This window comes from Hippoglossus hippoglossus, chromosome 19 (genome assembly GCF_009819705.1).
Source record: "Hippoglossus hippoglossus isolate fHipHip1 chromosome 19, fHipHip1.pri, whole genome shotgun sequence".
In the NCBI taxonomy this organism is placed as follows: Eukaryota; Metazoa; Chordata; class Actinopteri; order Pleuronectiformes; family Pleuronectidae; genus Hippoglossus; species Hippoglossus hippoglossus.
In genome coordinates this window covers 7,341,611-7,363,485 of record NC_047169.1, presented here as the reverse complement: position 1 = coordinate 7,363,485, position 21,875 = coordinate 7,341,611, and the positions used below count along the sequence as shown (strand labels likewise).

General features: G+C 45.4%; 1 protein-coding gene across 1 annotated transcript in view; it reads left to right on the top strand.

Annotated features, from left to right (window-relative positions):
• The window catches only part of tcf7l2 (transcription factor 7 like 2), a 90,000-nt gene that overhangs the window by 18,898 nt on the left and 49,227 nt on the right, over window positions 1-21,875 (top strand). The window contains 2 exon segments of the mRNA XM_034571519.1: window positions 12,629-12,730; window positions 19,653-19,712. Coding sequence (XP_034427410.1) covers window positions 12,629-12,730; window positions 19,653-19,712 — 162 coding nt within the window.

Genomic DNA, 21,875 nt, shown 5'->3' with positions numbered 1-21,875 from the left:
TTGAACGCTTCTTTTCTTGCACATTGGAGTGCACATACTTCGCTGTCAACAAAATGATATAACACTCAAGCAACACCCTTCCGCATATACTCTTCTAGACATTCGTAAAGCGACCTGGCAGCTGTTGAGAAGTGAGGGAGCGGGGCAAAGAGCTTGGTCAGGCTTATATAGTTCGGTCTACTCCAGTTCTCTCTTTCGGTAACACTTTCTCCAGTTTCTTCATCAACAGGGGTCATTATATGTTACCTCCAGCACCCTCCTCAACTACTCATTTTCCCCAACTCTTTCTCCATCTCTGAATGCCATGACTTTCAAGGAATGTCTGTCTTGAAGAATGCAACCAGTGCCACCATGATTTGCCTATGTCAGCCAATGTTTTGCTTGCACGCTGTCTCTTCCTAAGGATGCTCTCATATCCAAAAGTCCAGACTAGCCGAGCCATGGTTACATTTTGCGTAGGGGGGAGGGGTGAGACGGGTTCAGGGTTGATCCATGTCAAATTCAGGTGCATCCTCCTGGCATGCTCGGTGAGCTGGATGGCTGGCAGACCTCAGGTTGGGGTGTGTGTCCCTGTACTTATATCTTTGTGAGGACCATACCTCACTTTTTCAATGGGTTTTAAGGTTGGGGTAAGAATAAGGTTTATGGTTAGGGTTAGGCATTTAGTTTGAATGGTTAAGGTTAGGGTAAGGGGCTATGTATAATGTCAATGAGTGTCCTCACTAAGATAGAAGTACAAACGTGTGTGTGTTGGGGGAGGAGGGGGTCGAAGGGATACGTGGGAAGGAAGGGCTTGCTTGTCAGCCAGCTGGACCTCTTAATCCTACAGCCTTGGGGAAAGGGTGTGTGTGTGTGTGTGTGTGTGTGTGTGTGTGTGTGTGTGTGTGTGTGTGTGTGTGTGTGTGTGTGTGTGTGTGTGTGTGTGTGTGTGTGTGTGTGTGTGTGTGTGTGTGTGTGTGTGTGTGTGTGTGTTATTCTCAGAGATTTGTCAATTTTAGCACACCTCTGCTCCACTCGTTGGCCCAGCTGAGCCCACAGTGTGTGTGTGTGTTTGTGCTCCAGTGAGACACAACCAGGATTTCATGCGCACTGTGTTTACTGTTGTCCTCGCTTTAACGGCACACTGTATATTCATGTCGAGACGACACAGCCTCTCGCGCCCTTGATGTTGGAGGGGGTGCCTGGGGTTGGTGTGAGGCGAAAGTGGTCCGTGATGGGGGTGAGGGCTGTCCCCCGTTGCCGGTTGAGGATAGGGGGGGGGGGGGGGGAATTTGTGAGGGCAACAAACACCGCCAGTATCCCCCCCCACCTCCGCCCCATTCAGTCCCATCCCCTGTCTCCATGCCCAGCCCTCTCTCAGTGTCAAACGCCTGCTCTCCAAAACTCACGTGTGTGCATTTCATCCTGCGCTACGTCACCCTGTAACCAAGGGGCTGGTTGCGTCATCCCCTTGTCATTCATTAGACAAAAAACATACTGTTTAGCCACATTCCATGCAAGCTTCCTCTCCCCCCCCACCCCTCTCGAGCACGCTCTCTCCTTCTTCCTGTCTCTCTCTCGGCCCCACTCTCTCTCTTTTGGCGTAGACTTTTGCATATATCACAGGCTGGCAGGCTAAGAGCTTGGGACTTCCCCACGCCACACTCCAAGCCTTTGATCCTTTGCTTTGGAGGTAACATCAAAAGGAGAGGCATAGAAAGGCAGCTACTACTGTGAAGTTCAATGTTCAACTTGATGGCTTGGCTGAGGGCTTTTTTTCCCCTCCCCCCTCTTCCCTCACCTCCCTCCCTCCTCCCGCTGCTCCCTCGATCCCTTCGCTGCATCCCTCAGCTGACAAAAACACACAGTTTGCAGCCAAGGGTGTTTTTGTGTGTGTGTGTGTGTGTGTGTGTGTGTGTGTGTGTGTGTGTGTGAGCGCCTTTGACCTCACCTCCATATAACCTATCTGGCATAAAACAAGACCTCCTCCCCGTAAAAACTCAGATATACAGATGGCGTACACAAAGATTCAGTCGTTTCTTTTTGACGGTGTGGTAATAGGTGCAGTTCCAGTGCCCAGCCCTTTCCATCCCTTTTCCCTCTGTGTGGATACCATGCAGCAGCATCCTATATTGCAGCTGGTTGCATCAATGCCAAGCCAGGCCCTGTTGCCGCAGCGGTGCTAGATAGGTTAGCTGGAGGAAAAGGGCAACACACCATATTGTTTTCTGCACGCTCTCTCTCTGTGTTTGAATAATCCATCCATCCTCTCAACATCACTTCTTCTGAATGTGAGAAAATGAGAGGAAACGCTCACAAAGGCAGAACGACCTTCTCCTTGCTTTTTTCAGCTGCTTTGGTTGCTGTGTTGACACGGGGAACATAAAGTACGCATTCATTTGTTCTCAGGAAAACAAACAATTCTCATAATGAGCGTCTCAACTGAGTTTATTATGCAAACTCTCGAAATTAAGGAAGTATCAGATGAAATTGGTCATTCCAGGTCAAAGCCAGGTTTTTCTGTGGTATAGTCAACCGTATTTAAATGACACAGACTTCTGCGATGCAGAAAGCTGAGGTGCTCCACTAAATGCTTTTTCGTCTTTTATGAGCTTCCCTGTCTGACTGTGCCAATTAGCAAAGGCGTGTGGCCTGCTTTTTCTTCTCCTCTTTTTTTTTTCTTGCTCCAACTCTGTTTCTAGATAGACGCTTGCACCGCACACACACACACAGGCACACACGGCAGTACACACACCAAGCACACGTTTCACGTTTGGTGTATCATTAGCTTAGTGTGCGGGGAGGCGTGCGAGCCCGGGCTCTCTCCTGCCTTATCTCCATGTCAATCACAGCGTGTGTGTGAACATCAGTTGTAATGATCTCCATCCAGCCTGTCGGTGCGTGTTAGCGCCTGGCTTCCTTCGCCCCCGGAGCAAGCCGTTCCCTAGCTAATAGATGCAAAATTAAGCTGATCAATAGATGGCCTCAGCTCATTATTGACATGTTATTGCAGTGTGGGATTTTTGTCCAGGGGTTTCATAGAGAGCTGGATGCAAGGCAGGAGGAGCAAACTAAAAAATAAAAAGTTAGCCAAATCGCTCAGGCCACTTTATTTCAATTTTGCAATGATATTGCGCTAAGATAACTTTCTCAGTCCCGTGCATGCAATATTTTAGATACAAAAGCTCTATTTAAATTGCTTGTCTTATTGGAAGAGTGATCATCTGCTCAGTGGTAGGAAATGAGATGGAGACTTTGTAAAACGGCGTATTAAAGATTCATCAATAATTGGCATGTGTGCTGCTGTTTGTGTTGCGGGGGTGAGTGTGTGGGGTGTGCGTCTCTTATGGATGGATCACTGTGCGATTGAGCTAAGTGGTAATTAACCATGAGGTGTGTGTGTGTCTTTTTTTTAAGCCTGTGCTTGCAGTTGTATGCGTACAAGCATGAAGCCGCTTACGGTAATGTGGTCAGATTAGGGTGGGACAGGAGTGGTGGGGGTGTTGGCACCCACTCTGGCCTGAACCACAAAGATGCCTCCCCTGACCTTCCTCAGGTCTTATTGTCATGGAAGCATCTCCAATTTTAATGAGCTCCAATAACCAAGCCCTTATTACTTATTTATTCATTAAGCTACCGTGGCAAAGCGGCAGTACCCTGCTGTGTGAGTGTGCATGTAATTGCTCGTGTGAGATTTATTCTTTCCTTCTTCCTTGCTTGATATCATAGCAAAGACTGTTTCGTAACAGCAATCATTGGTTAGGTAAAAGCAAATTCAACCTAATACAGATGAGCCTGCTTGGATGGGTTACAAATCTATCACCTGAAACAATATTTGAGATTTGTTTTGAAAGCTTTAAAATTCTGGGCTTTAGGCTTGCTGAGGGAGAAGGCCTCATGAATATAGAGGTCGAACTGCTTCAAGGTGTATGTGCAAGTACGAAAGAGAAACCAAACAGACTTAGTGTTTGTTGCATTCATGTGATGCTTTTGTGAAGATTAATTGCCTGTTGGTATTTGTGTGTGATGCCTTCGACTTAATGCTTTCTGATTGATGAATATGCGTAGGTGGAATTGTGTGATAGCGCGTAGTGATTTCAGAATATCGGAAGTCTCTGTGAAGCCTGTGAGTGTACACACTCTCTCCCTCTGAGGCATGTTTCATAGCTTCCTTATATCCAGTCTACCGTTTAACTAATTCATAGTGAACTCTCGCAGAACAAAACCAGACGCCCAACATCAAGGGCAGCGTTCAGCTCTCCTCCAGCACAATACCAAATACAGCATTCACCGGCAGAACGTGGGCGCTGCAATCAGCCTACTTTTCTCCCTCAGCAAAGCTCATCTGCCTTTCACCTTTTTAACTCTGCCCTCCACACCCCTAACCCTGCTTCCTGCAAGCAACGGTAAGCGTGTTGTGAGAGTATGAGTTGCCCAACCTCTTCTCCTCCCAGCCTCTGGTCTAGCCTTGCATAAGGGGCTCAGACACACCTAGGCCCGCAGACGTGCCTGTTCACCCCCATGTAGCCTCTAAGTAGGTCAGGGTGTACGAGTCTCTAGCCAGGGAAGTCCAGGACCTGATCTTTGCCCTGTCAATCCAGCAGCCTACTTCCGATTAGATGCGGCTCACCTACTGATTACCATCAGTAATGCACAGAATATCAGAATGCACACAAATAATAGATACTGTAAAGTAAGAGTTTAATCATCTAATGTCACAAGATGATGTTTCATACTCGTTGACACATGGGGGGGGGGGGGGGGGATTGTGTGGTAGCCTACACATTAACACAAAGAAAACGAACAGGCAAGTAGAGTGTGTAGACAAATACTTGATTTGTTGTTTTAACCTTTACGATGTTTCACCCTTCATTTAACTGGTAAGTGGCAAAACATCCGTGTGACAAAACCAGTAAATCCAGTTGCCTTTGACTCAGCACATATATCCTGTTACTTGGGTGACTGAAAGTATTCATGGAAAGCAGCACCATAATACAAACATGCATTATTTAGCAGCATTAACACATGAACAAAAAGTGCGAATGTCTTGAGCGAAACATGTTCACTTTGACTGACAGATGAACTTTTGTGGTTTAAGGTCAGTGTGAACTCACAAAACTTATTTTCAGTCTCGTGAACGTAATATGTCAGGAACACTGCTTGGACTGGAGGATGAACTGATTAGATTTCGGTGGTCAAAGTTCACAAACTTTTTTGGCCTCTTGAATTTGATATCTTAGAATTGCTTGGAGGAAAGGTCTTTAAATTTGGCATAAATATTCGCTCGGATTCAAGGATGACCTGATAAGACTGTGGTGATCGCATGTCTCAAGTCAAGTTCACCACTGATTGGCGTAGGCATACAACCACAAGGCGGTATTCTTGTAGCCTTTGCAGCTTGAGCACAAAATCAAAGAATAATAACCACACTAGGGAGTATTGACTTGTAATCCCACTTAAATTAACTCTAATTGTCGTCTTAATGTGAGTATCTAAGATGCATTGATTAGGATGTAAATATTACCATTGCAATAATCCTAGCTTCCAGCTGCATAACAATTAACCCACCTTGTTTATTATGGAAGTGAAAGAAACCGCCTAAGAGTCCAAATTATATTTGTGACTGAGTAAGGGAAGAGAAGGAAAGAGGGACAATCATGCACAGAGAAGAGCAGCCAGTGCAGCTCTGTGAAGCAGGAGAACCACCTTAAAGCAGAGGCATTCTGCAGCAGAGCTTGATGCTAAAGGTGCCAGAGCGCCTGTTCATTAGCGAGGCTGATGGAAGACTAGCCAGCCCCTGCTGGCCTTCACCCTCCCTGCCACTATTTATAGAGCAGCCAAGAGATACTCTTAATGACACAGGGAGAGGGACAGTGGGTACGGGGGGAGGGGGTGCAAAAGTCAGAATTGAATGGTGTTTACTTTCTGAGCCTTGTTTAGGAGCTGGTGTGTTTTGGACTGCAATCATGTCACCCTCACACTTCCTTTGAGAATGCTGTCGTGTATGCGCATTCAGGTGTAATCGCTGCCAGTCTGTCATCATCCAATCACTTTAATTATAGGTAGTGAGCTGTGTTTTTGCTAAACTTAGGTCTAGTGAGCAATTTTGGCTCTGTGATTGTTGTCAAAAAAACTTGTGTCGGCTATGTGTTGCGCAACCGTTTAAAACTTTCCGGTCAATCAGCTGGTGTTTGAACAGCACATTTGTCCACACCTGCTATGCAAACAGTGTCAGAGCAAAGCCACACTCATGAACCGGTGTTTAAAAGAGCGGAACTAACTTCCAGAACAGGCCAGATAAAAGTCAAGTGTTCATGGAAATAAGACACCAAACCACATCTTTTTCCAAACCAAGCAATTCTCTCTCTTTTTAATAATCACTTTCTGAGATGTCTTCAACATCAGTATTTCATAAGCCTGTTTCTTCAGCCTCCTTTTTAAGGGCGAGTAAAGTCTGAGTTTCGTGGAGAGGATGAAGAGGTCACGTGAACATGCTCCATGTGGGAAAAAAGGCTTACATGAGAGTGTCAGGGTGAGTTTTTCAGCAAGAAAGAGTGAGAAGGGGAGTTTGAGGTGGAGGTGGAGATTGTTGGCAAATGGGGTAAGGGTAGGAGGTGCGGAGGGGAGGTTTTGGATCAGGTCGGCTGCCTCAGTGCTGTCAGGGCCAGTGGAACCCCCTAGGTGTTCTGGCTTTAGAGTAAATCTGGGCCCAGCGGACCCCTTCCCGCCCCAGGGCACACAAACCCCAGGCCTTCCCACATTCCACTTTTATTTTCCTGGTTGCAAAATGCCTCTGGCTATCAGAGCAGGTGGGGTGTTTTTTTTCTTTTTTATATTTACTCATAAAATGTGCATTAGTAGAATCAAAGCTGCCATGATGGGCCCTCTTGTGTCTGCTAACTTTCTCCCAGTTTTGTCGAGAAATTCTTTTGGGCTACTTCCATTCACTTGCCGGTAAACAAACAAATCCATTTGTTTACACTGAACTCTTTCAACAGACACAACAACGTATCACATGTCTGAGTGGGCTGGTGGCTTTTATTATTAGTATGTTTTTTAACCAAGGGGATTTCAAAGGGTCTGTGTTGCATTAAGCTTCTCCCTCCCTCAATTACAGAAAATTACCGTCCCCTCCTCAACAAATTACGTGCTTGTACAACCACGTGTTGGCTTCTTCTCTTGCACCTGTGAGTGAGGACAAAGACGGCAGGCAATATCCGCAACAGATCAAGACAATATGCTCGGCTCTCGTTTTTTAAAGGGATAAAATTGTAGTCAAACTGGATGAACTAATCTTTTAAGCTCTGTGCAGTTTACTCGCAGAGCTTTGAATGGGCTCCTCTTACTAGCCTTGATCATTTCAGCCTTAAATAAAGCTCTTTATAGTAGCAGTCTGATTGGTTTAATCTGCAAGCTGTCAATCCCATCTCTGAGCGCACTCCCAGAGGAGCTGCCGGGCCTGTCGACCACAGGATGTACAAATATCGGTTAGCATTGTTGTTCAGGTGTGCATATGTAAGTACATGTACAGTATGTTTGGGGGGAGGGGGATCTCTGTGAATGTACACACCGAGGATAATATGCAAGTAAAGCTATGTCATATCTGTGATATGAGGAGGCCACAGATGGGCTAAAGATCTGCTGGACTCTGTAGAACAGCACCCAGCATCCATATGCTGACTTTAAACCCAAGCTGCTATCTGTCTGTCTCCCCTCCTTGCCTGAACTGCCTCACATGGCTGGGATGCTTGATGGAGCCCCAGTGGTCCTCATCATCTGTGGTCCCTGGTCCCTTGCTGGAAAGGGGACCAGTGTTTGGGAGCCATATTGGCACATAAGGAGCTCTGTTTGTTTGATTGGTGCGAAGCCCTCTGCTCTTAATCCAAAACAAAATGAACAAGCTGTGTTGTGGCTGCTGCTCCAGCCGCCAGGCCGCATGTGATAAATACATCAGATGGGGGATTGATGGAAGGAGGAGCTGGTTGTTGACCAGAAACAAGCAGAACAATGCTGCACTTTCCGTGTCCGTCGTTCACACTAAAAAATGTATGAGCAAGACTTCTCCCAGTTTTTTTGTCAATGGCATGTATTGACGTTTGGTTAATGTTTGATGGGATGTGGAAAAAATGGTTTATTTTGGAAGATCAGAGTCTAGCAGCAGTACCAGGAAGTAGTGTTTTAGGTCAAATTGCTTCTGTTGCTGCTTGTTGAATTAGTAACAACAGTGGTGGAAAGCTGGTGTGTGGACGTGTGAGGATGATGTGTGAGTGCTCGGGATTGCCCTTCCATTTGTCTTCAACCTGCTTCTCCTGTGCCACGAGGAGTGACACCTGGACCCGGGCCCCAGCTTCTTTTTTTTTTAACTGCAATGACAGTCGGTGTAGCTCATAACATGCCAAACCCTGGTGCAGCAGGAGTCACTCATGTATGGGCTGAGTGGTCCAGCATGCAAGAAGGAAGTGCCATGCTCAAAAATAGTATAATAGCAAAACCATGATTAAACAGCTTAGATATTAATGAATCAATGGATAATTAATCATCAATAAATGTATTAAATCATGAATGTTGGTAATGGATTATATTTGGGTTTTGGATCACAAATAATTTAAAGACATCACCTCGGGACGTTGGGCTCTTTTTATTTGCATAGGCCTACTGATTTTATAGACAAATCAAATGGGACAAAATAATCAATAATGAAACTAATAATTGTTTAAGCCCTTGCAAACAGCCCCCACCACCAACCCCCTCGTTGTGCTTGGGAACGCAGTAGTTGACAGGGAAATCAGGACAGTGAGAGTGAGTTCATCCCTCTGTAAGGATTTAGAGGACTCCCTTGTCTTTCACTTCATCAGAGACAATTGAGTCATTCAGCTCCCATTGTGGGACTGGCCAGGCGAGGAGGGGCGCAGGGTTGGGGAAGAGAACGGAGCAGGGGGGAGAAGGAGAAGCCGTCTGCCACACAACCGGGTGTCGGAGCTCAACCGCTGGGTGGCTCTTCCAGGGTGGGTCTGTCAAGGGGGGCTGGTTAGTGTTTGTGTGTGTGGGAGGGGGGGGCAGGAAGAGTTACGGAGGGGAAGAGAGAGTTATCCTGGAACTCCAGAGCAATTTGTCACATTGGAATGGCTCTTGAGTTACCCGGGGGGCCCCCTCATAGCAGGAGAGTTTTCAGGTCGCAGAGTGGGGAAGAGGGAGGGGCTTTGAGCAGTGGAGAGGGGTCAGAGGCCATGGGCCTACTCAAGCCCAGGCGGTGTGTCCGTTAGCAGGGCAGACGGGAGGGTGGAGGGAACGCGAGAACCAGAAAGAGGAAGGAGGCCAAGAAGGGGGTGGTCGGAAAGCCCAGAGCTTGCCAGGGCTCCGTTTTCCTTGGCATGCTTGTAAAACCTGCTGGAGAGATTAGTGTGTGAGAACATTTGCAATAGCAGGGCTGAAGAGGAGCCACTTGTCAGGGCATGCGCTCCGGCACCCTCCTTCGCTCCGCAGTCTTTCAAAAGTCTCTCTACCCCACTGCCACAGTCAGGGGTGTCACCTTCACGCTCCTTACCCACCTCCTCAGAATGTCCTCTCGACCCCTCTGCCAGCTGCAGCTGTGTCTGAATATTTGCATTTGTGAGCATGTGTGCACATGCAATGGCAGGACTTTCTCATGGACTACATTCACAACCCCCCCAACCCCCACTTGTCTTCAGCACTGGTTCCTCTGGTGTCAATGAACACCGTCTTAAATTACTAGCTCATACATGACAGCGGCACTGTCACCCTCGTCCTCCTCTTTTACTGTTACAACACGGCCCCCCTCTCCTCCTCCTCCTCGCGCCCCTTCATGGCAATTAATAACCAGTGTGGGGGGTCCATAAAAAACCCACAAGACCTCAACTCTGGAGTTTTTACAACCTTTCCCTTTTCCACTCTCAGGACATACAAACAAGCATAAACAAACCCAGTTTTTTTAGCAGTAAAAGTCGTCTTGGGGTCATAAATGAGTGGTAGCGGTGGAGAAAGACCAGGCAGCAAGCAGATTTTTTTTCCTTGCAGGGGCTGTAACCGAGGACAAGGAGTCAATAACTCCCTCCAGCGTCTACCACTGGCAGGCACCCCACAGTGAACTTTTCGCTAATTACCACTGATTTAGACACAGTCTCAGGAAGGGTCGCGACACACTCACTCTCTGACCAGCACTGACACACACACACACACACACACACACACACACACACACACACACACACACACACACACACACACACACACACACACACACACACACTCAGACATGCATACAAACTAGTGGTCACCCTTGCTGGATGGCAGCACAAAGAAATTGAATTAATGGACCTGCATCTCCATACAGGGGATGTCTTCATAGGGAGATATATAGACTGTGTTATAGGACGGGACCATGGTTGCATTGAGTGGTTGTTATTTATAACACAGCAAAACTTTTGTTAGTTTTAAGGTCCTTTCCAAATGTTTCTAGACCCTTCACCTCTTAGAGCCGAAGCTATTCCAAAGGCCTCCGAGTTGAAACAGCTGCTGTGACCTCTCTCCCCTCAAACTGGGTGGCTGTGCCATTGATAAGCAGAGTTTGGACCACATACTGCATGAAGGTCAACATCGGGCAGGATATTATTCGCAGTATTTTCGCAAAATTTTTGATTATTTGTCATGTTTTGTTATGGTTGAATTAATGGAAGACGATGAGAGCTTTTCCCTGCTCATCTCAAAAGGTATAACGCTGGCCATTTGAGGTAAAACAGTCCACACGGCACATGTCATTAAATTAAAAAAGTACTCCACCCAGTTTATAGCAGACAGATGTTTCTCATGACCCTTGTTTCTGCTTATCTGTTTTTACTCTGCTTACGTGTGTGTGATTTGAGAGGGAGGGACAAAGCCGCTGAATTAGACATGGTATCAGGAAGGGTCACGACACACTCTCTGACAAGCACTACACAAACACACACTTTGGACATTCATACAAATAAATGTACCTGCACCTCTATATAGAAGATTTTTTAAATTTCCCTCAGCACTTCATAGACAGGGTTAGAGGACTGGACCATGGTTGCACCGAGTGGTTGTAATTCATAACACACCCAGTGCCAAAATTGTTAGGGTTAGTGGGATCCTGGGCTCTGGGCCAATAGTTATGGTGAGATGATTATGAAATGTTACAGGATTGCATCAAACTCTTTGGTTTTATGTCATGAAATACAGTTTATTACTAGTCAGACAGCATCTTGAAGTGAAACAACAAAGGCATCACATGCATAGATCCAAGTCCAAGTACATTAATACTGGATTTACCCCCTTTACCCTTTTTTAAAAACACTGCTCCTATCTGTGTTCCTCTTCTTTTGTTTGAAATCATCCACACCTTTTATTGTCAAAATTAGGATTTCATTAGGATTCATGCATTTTTTAAACTGCTATCCACGTGTTGTACTCCCAAGCTGGAGGCGTGGAGCAAATGGTTTTTCCAAAGGTCTTTTGGTTTTACACCATTTATAGCAGTTGCCCCTGATATTAAGTTCCACACAAGTTTGTCCTTTCCACATTTTTCTAGACCCTTCACCTCTTAGAGCCGAAGCTATTCCAAAGGCCTCCGAGTTGAAACAGCTGCTGTGACCTCTCTCCCCTCAAACTGGGTGGCTGTGACATTGATAAGCAGAGTTTGGACCACATACTGCATGAAGGTCAACACTTGGCTGTCAGTGGCTAAAACCCACAGAGAATTTGCTCGATGGCCACTGAGTATTTTCCATTAGAATGTGGGCAAAGTATTTTTCTTATTATTATTTGTCATGTTTTATTATGGTTGAATACTCAAAGAAGAATTCAAGAGCCTTTTCTGCTCCTTTTAAGCAGGTACAAAGTAAATCCTTTTTTGTAGAACAGTCAACACAGCACATGTCATCAAATTAAAAAAGACTCCACCCAGTTTATAACAGACAGATGTTTCTCATGACCCTTGTTTTCTGCTTATCTGTTCTCCTGTGCTTATGTGTGTGAGTGAGAGAGATACACGGAGAGAGAGAGGGTGGAGAAAAAGAAAAAGAGAGACTTCTGATAGGGGCCAAGTCAATCATTTATGGGGCAGTCAGGAGGTTTAGCCTCAGAGAAGCGTGGTGAGACGCCACGCTTTAACCTCTTTATGGGCTCCAATAAAACTGTGACAACAGTCATATTCATGACATTAGGTCATCTTAAAGCCGTAAGCTCTCTACAGTACTTCCCCAAGCCACTGCCCTCCCCCAGCTCTGAATCAGTGACCTAATGAAATCCACTCCCCAGCCACTTTAGAAAAACTAAAATAGTTTTTTCCTTCACTGTGAATGAGCCTGGTTCCTTAAACAGCTTGTTGTATATTTCTGTGGAAATAATGTGTCATTTACACAACCATTGTGTGTCCTCCTGCTGGACTCGCAGATGCATTCTTGAGGCGATCTTCATCCCATCCACCACCCGCCTTAAGATCTTTTCTTTGCTTTTCCATGTTTTTGAGTCTCCACACCCATACACCCCCGTCAAGAAATGTCGTCTCCCTTTTTTTGTCTTACTTTTAATTTGTTCTTTTGGTTTTTGCTTTCTGCATTGTTAACATGTTTTCTTTTCTTTCTTTCCATTCTGTTTCCTTTCTACCATTCAGTACCTACAGATGAAATGGCCCCTGCTAGATGTTCAACAAGGAGGTCTTCAAAGTAGACAAGCACTTAAAGATGCCAGGTCCCCGTCACCGGCACACATCGTTGTAAGTAACACTCTGCTCGGTACTTTTCCTCTTTCACCAGCTCTTCTTCCCTTGTTCATGACAGAGAGAAAACAAACAAACCCTTCTCTGCTTCTTTCATCCATCCTGAAAACGTCTTCAGGGTTAAGGCCCTTCCCTTTTCCCCGTGAATGGATGTTTTAATAGGAAAAATGCACATTTGTTTGCATTTACCCTTAAATCACAGTCACTAACAAGCTCCAGTCAAGTTTTATGTAAACTTCTTGCTTTAGACGGGCAAATTTTGAGAATGAAAGTTTTGTATATTGCAGAAAGTAGAGTCTTTGTCTGTTAATGATCCGGAGGTCAATGGTGCAGGGGGCTGCCATTGTGGCAGGTGGAGCAGTTATTCTTTGGACGGCCACGTCGCCTCTAATCCCAGAGTCAATGATAACTCCCAGCTCAGAGCTAATGCTGGAATGCCACGGTATTGTCTTTGAGGAAAGTGTGGGTGTTCCTTCAGCATTGATTAGCCTATCCATGGAGTTGGAGGAGTACTCTGGCAGGAGAGTCGGCTGGACAGCCATAGGGGCATACGCAGCGCATGCACGTAACGGAGCGTCCACCCCAGGCATGTCAATATCTAAGAGGATAGCAGCAGCTCTAGAAGGAACACTTGAATATGAACTTAGCAGTTAGCCACAGGCATAAAGTTTTCACGAGGTCAGCGGAAAGGTTGAACATAGGGAGGTGTGCGTATGTGGTCACGGGGTTAGCGAGCGCAGGAAAATCAATGAGAGTGGGGACTGAGCAGAATTAATGAGGTGACCACGAATGCCCTCGGCCATTATTGGCACAGTTGCTACTTTTGTCTTGGAGTCGTGCATCTTCTACATATTGTTCTGAAAATGAAAATTTGTAGAACATGTAACGATTTTAGATGGAGGAGCCTTCCGAGTTGGTGTGCTCATGAATACTGTAACTCCAGTGGTGAAAGTGCAGTGCTGGAGATGATAATACACAGCTGACCCTTTTTTGTTTATGTACTCGGTACATGGGCACACTGCGGTTAATTGACATCATGGCTCCAGAGCTCTCACAGAAAGTAGTTACGATTTTTACAGCGAAAAATTACTCTATCAAGAAACAGCATATCCCTGAGTCCCATTTGACATTTGATCATCTCAGATGCTTTTATGGTCTGAAAAAATGAAACAAAAAAAAAACAGTTGGCGAGCCAAAGCCTCCTTGCTATTTTGTCCATTTAATTTAAGCACATCTCAAAATAGCAGGAGTCGACAAGGTTGTTTATACCAAACAGAAACCTTGTCAAAAGTTGTATTTAAGACAAAGCACGAGCGTTGACAAGTGTTATTCTGAACAAAACAAGCCCAGCTAAAGCCCTCCTTATCTTCCCCTGTGATGCTGCTGTTATTTTTATACCGAAGAGTTCAGGGGCCTCTTCGTACTCTGTTATTTTAGGAGACGCTGAAAGAGTCCCAGCTCCTATGAAGTCATTAAACTGGTTGTAGGAAGCAAAAGCTGCAGGTAAATACTTGAGGTTTTATCCTGCTATGAGTCATGTGGCTGTAAATACTCACTTCCATCGAAACTCCTGTTACACGATTGAGTCTTAAAGGAAGTTTTGGAGCATAAGTTAAGTGTAATGGCTGCAGCTGCAACTCTAGAACGCACGAGTAATGGCATAACCCATTTTTATATTCATCTCTGTTGTTATAGACACATTTGTTTTGATTACTTAATGGTGCCTTGGGTGGTAAATGAACTGTAACTAAAACAACATACTCTTGAATGTTATATTTGAGACAGAAAACGTAAGGACGTGTTCGTCACAATGTACACAGACAGTTGCAGTGCAAACAGTGAGGTTCACAGCCTCACAGGCTGGGAACAAACAGGCTGCACCAGCTCAACTCAACACAAAACAGAGAAACTGGCTACGGGGCGAAAAACAGACTTGAAACAACAAAGATGGACAAGCAGTCAAATTGAAAAAAAATAGGCTTGCTTGGCTGAAGTGTATATATACCCATCCAGTATTAGAAAATGATGTGGCTGTAGTTATTGAGTTACATGAGATAAAACAAAATCTGGTGAATTATGGCAGATTAGTGAGATGTTAAAGTGAACATGTTTGTTTAAAAAATGGCAACATACAAAATTGACTTCCCTCAAATGGAAAAGTACAAGTTTGTGAGGCAAGATAAACCTAAGGCTCAGTTTAATGCTACAGTGGTTAACAGTAAGTGGACGATGCTGATGCTTTTATGTTTTCGTTAATATGAATATGAAATATCTATATTACATTAATGGTAAGGTTAAACTGAAACACAATTTTACTTAATCCATTATTGGATTTCTGCACAGACGGGTAGGGGAATGACGTACTTGATTTGGTCATGATTGGGATTTCAAGTTCCTGACCACAGACGATGAGGCAATTTCAGCAAAACCTAAGAAACTAATGAAGTTAAGAGACTTAAAGACGTCTTTGTGAGGTCAAGAAAACAGTTGGATGTGGCGATGAATATCTCAGGATCTGAAACTTAAACCCTCTGCGTTCTGAGCAGAGAGAGGAGGCAAACAGCCGAGCGCAGCAGTGGGAGCGCTGTTAAACGTGCATCGTGATTAGCACTGACACTGATCAATATGAGGGAATATATTGTAATATTTGTGGTCATATTGCCCAGCCCTAGTGTGATCTGTTTGATAGAGTACACAGGCTGCTAAGATCAGAGGCATTGCAGCATCACTGCATAGGCACACAATTCGCTGTTAGCACAAGTGATGAAATTGAATGTGAAATGCAGCTTGTATTGTTGGCGCTCCTTCCATCCTGCTCCGGCATCCACCTCTGACTGAGAAGGAAGTGCGATTGAATGTTTCCCTGGTTTGCATCATACCGGCTGTCGTACATATAGAAAAGACAGATTACTCTGGACAGCATTGTGAATGCCAATGATAACCCCACACGGACTCCCGCCGGTGTCACTCAATCACTCGAGCTTTTTTCTTTTTTACTACAAGATGTCTGCCTGCGTGTTCCAGTACGTGATCCCCTTATCAATAAATTGGGCTGTAAACGCTGGTTTCTTTTTGTTTACAAATGCGACGAAACACTCAGGCACCTTGACCTCTCCCCGTCTGCAGCGCGAGCAGTCTGCATAGGCGCCGATAAGACGCCGTCGATTGGCCTGCCAGATAACGGCGATCTGGGCCCTGAGTGACCCTGACGCCGTTGAAACAACAATAGAAAGGCAGTGAGAGATAGAGGGAGGGAGATAGATGGCTGCAGATACAGTCTGTTAGAAAGTTGTGGCCAAGGAGGAGAAGGACGGAGGAGAGGAGACAGACAGACAGGGACGTAGATACAGACAGGCAGTTCTGGCTGCAGGGCTCAGCCGAGGTGGAATATACTAGAGGATCGGCCCGAGAAAAGAGGAAGTGACCTCGCGCAGGCTGGTTTTTCTGAGGGCACGCTGAATGCCCCTGTTTATCATGCCCTCAAAGGGGGCCACGCTGGACCTTTTGAAGTTGCTGACCGCCCCGCAGGCAGCCTGGAAACCTGCCGCTGCTGAACTTTTATGCCATTGGCTGAAAGTTATTCAATATTTATCCACCTATTGATGTATATTTTTTTTGAGGGACAGATTCCCACAAACACTCGTATGCCTCACAAAGCTCCTGAGGGAAAGATCATAAGCAGTTCGCACTTTGTCAACTTGCATTTTGTTGTGATGGTTTAATTTGACGTGTTAGACTCGAGGAGCGTCTGCGGATACTTTGCAGCTGGTGGATGAATTTCCGAAGTGATGTGTGTGTTTTTGACTGTAATTTAGACTGTGGTTATTGCATTAACCCCACAACATAACACACCCGATTGTTTTGTAAAACCACCACTTTATGTGCGATAGCATCAACAGCGGTGCAGCAAAGGACTCAGCAGGAGTCCAGGCTCGTGTTGGTAATGTCATGACATAATTTGGCTGAAAGGTGTCTCATCTTATTTGATCAACCTTTTTCTTTTTTTCAATTTCATTAAAAAGAACAGAAACTCCAGAATGAGATATAAAAGCAATTCTTTTTTTTTGCTGAATTGGCCATTCTGGGAACTGGGGCAGAAACATGCACATGTGAAGAGCCTACACACAAAAATTACTTTACTGACATTCAAGTAAATACACACGCACACACAGACACACACACAGCCTCAGAGTCTAGAGCAGAGCCCTGGCCGAACAATGTCTCCATTGTTTTGTGGGCTTTCACTGGCAGCAGGGGACGGCTGGAGTGTTAACCATTTCCCAACTGTGGCTCACTGTGTTGTTATTGTGTGTGCCTGTGTGTGTGTGTGTGTGTGTGTGTGTGTGTGTGTGTGTGTGTGTGTGTGTGTGTGTGTGTGTGTGTGTGTGTGTGTGCGTGCGTGCGTGCGTGTGTGTGTGTGTCAGAGGTAGTGAAGCATGGGCTCAGGGATGAAGAGAGGGAGGGCACTTGCTCCAAGTGTATGGTAATTAGTGTGGAGGAAGTGATGGAATCTGGCCATTTTTACGGCCTGAAGACCTCCCACCTGAGCCTTTACAACGACTGAACATGCTGATTTTATTCCCATTCACTCTCACTTGTTCCTCCTGAAGAATGTGCACTGGGAAGGGGCTGTGTGAAAGGGCCGATATGTTTTTGATACAAAGTTAAAAACGGAACATTTTTCAGCATTTTAGCCGAGCGTTCAGAAAAGACATGCCACAATAACTCTGCGGATCCCCACATGCGACTGCTACTCTAGGTCAGTGTTAGAAAAAGACAGAGCCCGGATCACATTCACCCTCCTTGACTGCTTCTCTGTCCATTTTGGAGGAACAGGGATAAAAGGGGCTTCCTGTGGTCTGAATGGGCTGTGCACCTGGGCTGGCCAAACAATTGCTCAGGACTCTGGGAGGCCTGGCCTCCTCAGCTGTTAATGAGCGACCCCATGGTCAGCAAGCACCACCCACACACCGTCCATCGGCTTTACCTAGAGGGCTCTTTCTATCCCGCCGACCTTAAGCTGCTCATTCCCTCTGCATTTCAAGCCTTTTTCCAAATAACCTCTCCCCCTCCTTTTTGTCTTCTTTCTGTGCATCCATCCCTCCAGCCATCCGTCACCTCTGCTGCAAGACGAAGCTCATATCTCATATATCTCACATTTATTACTTTCGGATCTAGAGTTGCAAAACGCTATTTGCATTTAGGATTGTGTAACATAACAGACATTCGCCCCTTATCGTGATTTGTATTGGTATGTAAATCTAAATTTGCATCTACCACAATTGAAGATTTTATCTCTTTCGCCCGGGCTCTCTTAGGCGCGTGATCCAAACCTCAGATAGCCACAGTTAGCGACCGCCGTGCCTGTCAGCTGTCTCTCGCAGTCCTCCCCAGACAAGACGTTTGTTCAAGGGTTCAAACTTACATCATCCGCTCTGGCCAAAATCCGAGGCCGTCGAGACGTGGCGTCAGGCCCCGGGAACCGTGACAATGAAAATGAGAGCACCTCAGTCATTCTATCTGTCCGGCAGTCTGGGCGGCCGCTCGTTCCCGCAGACAATCCACTCAGTGTTGACTCAGTTAGCAACAATACCACAGCAGTGACTGAAGAGTCTTCACATTCCTTTATGAACTCAACAGAAGAACCGTAACATTTTAAAGTTAAAACCCCCACGCATGTGTATATTGAATTTGTGAAGATCGTTGTTAAGGAGCATTACAACATCTGATTGTAGGGGATGTGAATGGCAGCTTTTTGTATTGTCCCTCTGTGTTTCTGTGCGTGTGAATAGCTGGAGGGGCATTGTCGTCTTTTTTTCCTTGCTGTGGTATTTGACCGATGCATAACCCCTGTGAACTTGAGCTACCCCAGGGAATGTGTGACTCTGTGTTGGACACGCACATTTAAAAGGATAATACATATTTGTATCTGTAAGTGTGTGTCTGTGTGTGTGTGGTGTGTTTCACCAATAACCACAGTGTTATGAAAAGTTATCTCGCTCGCCCCAGGTTCAAGCACAAGTACAAATAGAACCCAGTGATCTTGGTGCAGAGAAAGCGATCTGCACAGTAGCTTTTTATGCACTGGTGCCCTTCAGTGAACTAAAGGCCTTGTTGCTTTTCTCTGCATGTTCTGAGACTTCTGCTACCGTGTCCTTGCTTCCTTAGGAAATCTATATCTCCCTCTACCTTCTTCCTTTCCTGTCCTCTGTCATGTCCAGGCATCTATCAAAGAGATCAGATTTATTTATTTATTTTTGCTGTTAGGGCAGTAGATACAAATCTGGATCGGGTAAACCTCTGAATGCCCAAGATACTTTTTTAAACAGGGAGGAAAGACGAGACGAGGCAGTTCTCAATTACAACTGTAGTGATATAAGAAATGACTGCTCTGGGGACCTGTAGCCATCACACTTTCTTGCTTTTATTTAAAACCTATTTTATAACATGTCTTTTAACAGCACTAATATCCAGAACATGACCCTGGCACTCACCCTCTCTGTTGCTTGATCTCACTTCCTTGCTAGTGACGGAGGATCCCCAGAGCAGCTGATTGCTCCCGAACATCTGTGAAGGTTTGGATGCTAAGGAGGTTAACTGTTGTACTAAAGTGAAATACTGTTCTAACAACCAGCCAGCCAGTACCAGCAGCCACGTCCACCAGTTCAGAGCTGGTGTTCTCCTATTCTCTCTGTGTAAAATTAGTAATAATGGGGCCGAACATGCACCTGGGGGAGAGCTGAGCCAGCAGAGATGAGGTGGTAGTTTAAATAACTTAAAAGCCAGGGGATGCATTATTTCCTGAGAGAGCATGTTGCTTTTGCATAGAACCTGGTTGGCTGGGATTGTGTGCAGATGTGTGAGAGATGGAGAGCTGATATAATTGTGTGACTTGGGACCGTCCATCTTTGCCTTTCAGGGGCCCTTCTGCTGGGAATTCCCCGGACAGTCAGATCTGAGCCTTCACCAATTTCATTTGGTGAGAGACCTTTGAATTCCAAAAATATCTTACATCTTATTTCTTTTTGATTGATTCCACACACAAATTAACCACTGATAATTGATGATTTGAAACAAAGAAAATAATGAATGAAAAAAAAAATAAACTAAATCCTGCTGTTGCTGATGATAATCATGCTGTGTTGTGCTTTGTGCTGATTCCGTGCTGCTGCTTTGATGCTGATGTGCTTTTTAATTTATGAAATGACAATGCAGGTGATGGGATATTCGTGTCAGAGTGGTGAACCAAAGTGCTTAATGGAGTTTTGTAAACGCTAAACAAAGATGGACCCCTTTCAGACCTGCTGTTAACATCTGTCCTGACTGATCCGGTCACAAGTGAGCTGCGCTAAGTTGAGGTCATACATGCGTCCTGGGATCTGTTGACTTAAGTCCCTTCTCCGCTGGTAAACAAACGCACTAACACCCGCTCACACATCTGGCCTGCAATGGGAATGGATACAATTGGCATTCACTCCCGGGTCAAGTGATTTAGCAGTAGACATGGGTTTTAATTGACTCCAGTTGGCAGCGATGGAAACGTGACGCCCGGATGAACGTGCCAAATTGGCAAGACAGCGAGGTGAGAGAGCTTCTCCGTTTCCTGTGCATTTGTGACATCGAACATGACGCAGCGGGGGGAGAAAAAAACAAACAGACGCAAACTCCTCTACTGGCAACGGAAAATTAGTTAATCCCCCTTTTTAATCAGTTTGAAAAACCCATGTACACCTGCTAAGTTTGATTCGATCTTCGCAAATACAAATGACGGCCGTGATTATTTGCATATAGAGCAGGGAAGTGAGACCCAATCGTAAGTGAAGACAGGAGACAAATTCAGGACACGTTTTAGTGCCAAGTATGAACAGATGAACTTACCGTTGTCCCCTTGTGATCGGATCTCAGGATGGATGTTAACACCAGGTCTGAACCGGGCCACAGTCCAGAGTCATGTTGTTTTCTTGTTCAGCTTTCAACACAATTCTCCACTGCTGTTTTCCCTTCTCTGTTCGTCCTTTTCCCTTACGGGGTCTTGGCTTCTGCACAGTTCTGGTTTAATGGAAACATCCCTTTTTTAGTTTGGGGTGCCATTGTCTCAGAAATGTGGATGCACTTTGGCTTGGATAAACTGACAATCCACCAGCAGGAGTTTGTGTCTCTTTGCGCAGCTGTTTTGAAGAGTTCTCTTTATCCACAACATCTGGCTCTGAATATTAGAACAAAGAAATAGATGGAGCAATAACACACACGGTTTATGTCTCTTGGTAACACACTTCTCGTGCCCTCTTCTGATTCAGAGCGGAGTTACGGTCCAGAAGCGCCGCAACTTCTTAATAAATCCCTCGAACGCTAGCTGTCATTTAAAGAAACATGAATGTAGAATGAGTCTCGATTGTTACTGGGGAGCTGATGCCATCAACAGGCCTTGTTTCGGGTTTGTGTCAGTTCAGGCTCTGTGAAGCTAGAAAGAGGCTGGTTTCACGCTGCCCAGAGGGGAACTTATTAATCTCCTAGGTGGCGACTGTGGCTCTGTGGATTTGCCTACTTGAATTGTTTGACTAATCAATTGCTTGTTGATTTTTTCACTCTCTGCTGGGCCTTTGTTGTCGGTAAATAACACGAGTCCTTCAAAAAAAAAAGAAAGAGAGGGAAATAAGGAAGGTAAACCATGCTTGATTGTGCAAACAGCTAATGATATGATGGCGGAGTGAAAAAAAAAAAGAATAACAAAAACATTCCTCTCCCTGTGTTAACTTCTGCCTCCCTCCCTCCCTCCCTCCCCTCTCGTTCTTATACAAGCGCCTTTGCTAGAACTTGTTTGACAAGGTCTGGCAGGATCATTGTTGGGTGTGCCTGTCTGTCTTTCTCTGTGTGTGTATCTGTGTGTGTGTGTGTGTCATACAAACACACCTTTGTCTACAATAGTACATATGTAGTGTCCTTGTACCGTAGGTGTGACCTGAGTTTTAGATGAAGTCAGAGCCAGGTCAGGTCGGGTTAAATCTTTACATACGATGATGTGAACTTATTAGATCTGACTTACGGCGGTGCACGTGCAGCGGGGCGAACGCTGAGCCAAAGGATTTGAACAATTTAACCCGGCAGGCTTTAGAGAGATGTGGCAATCGTGATTTGATCATAG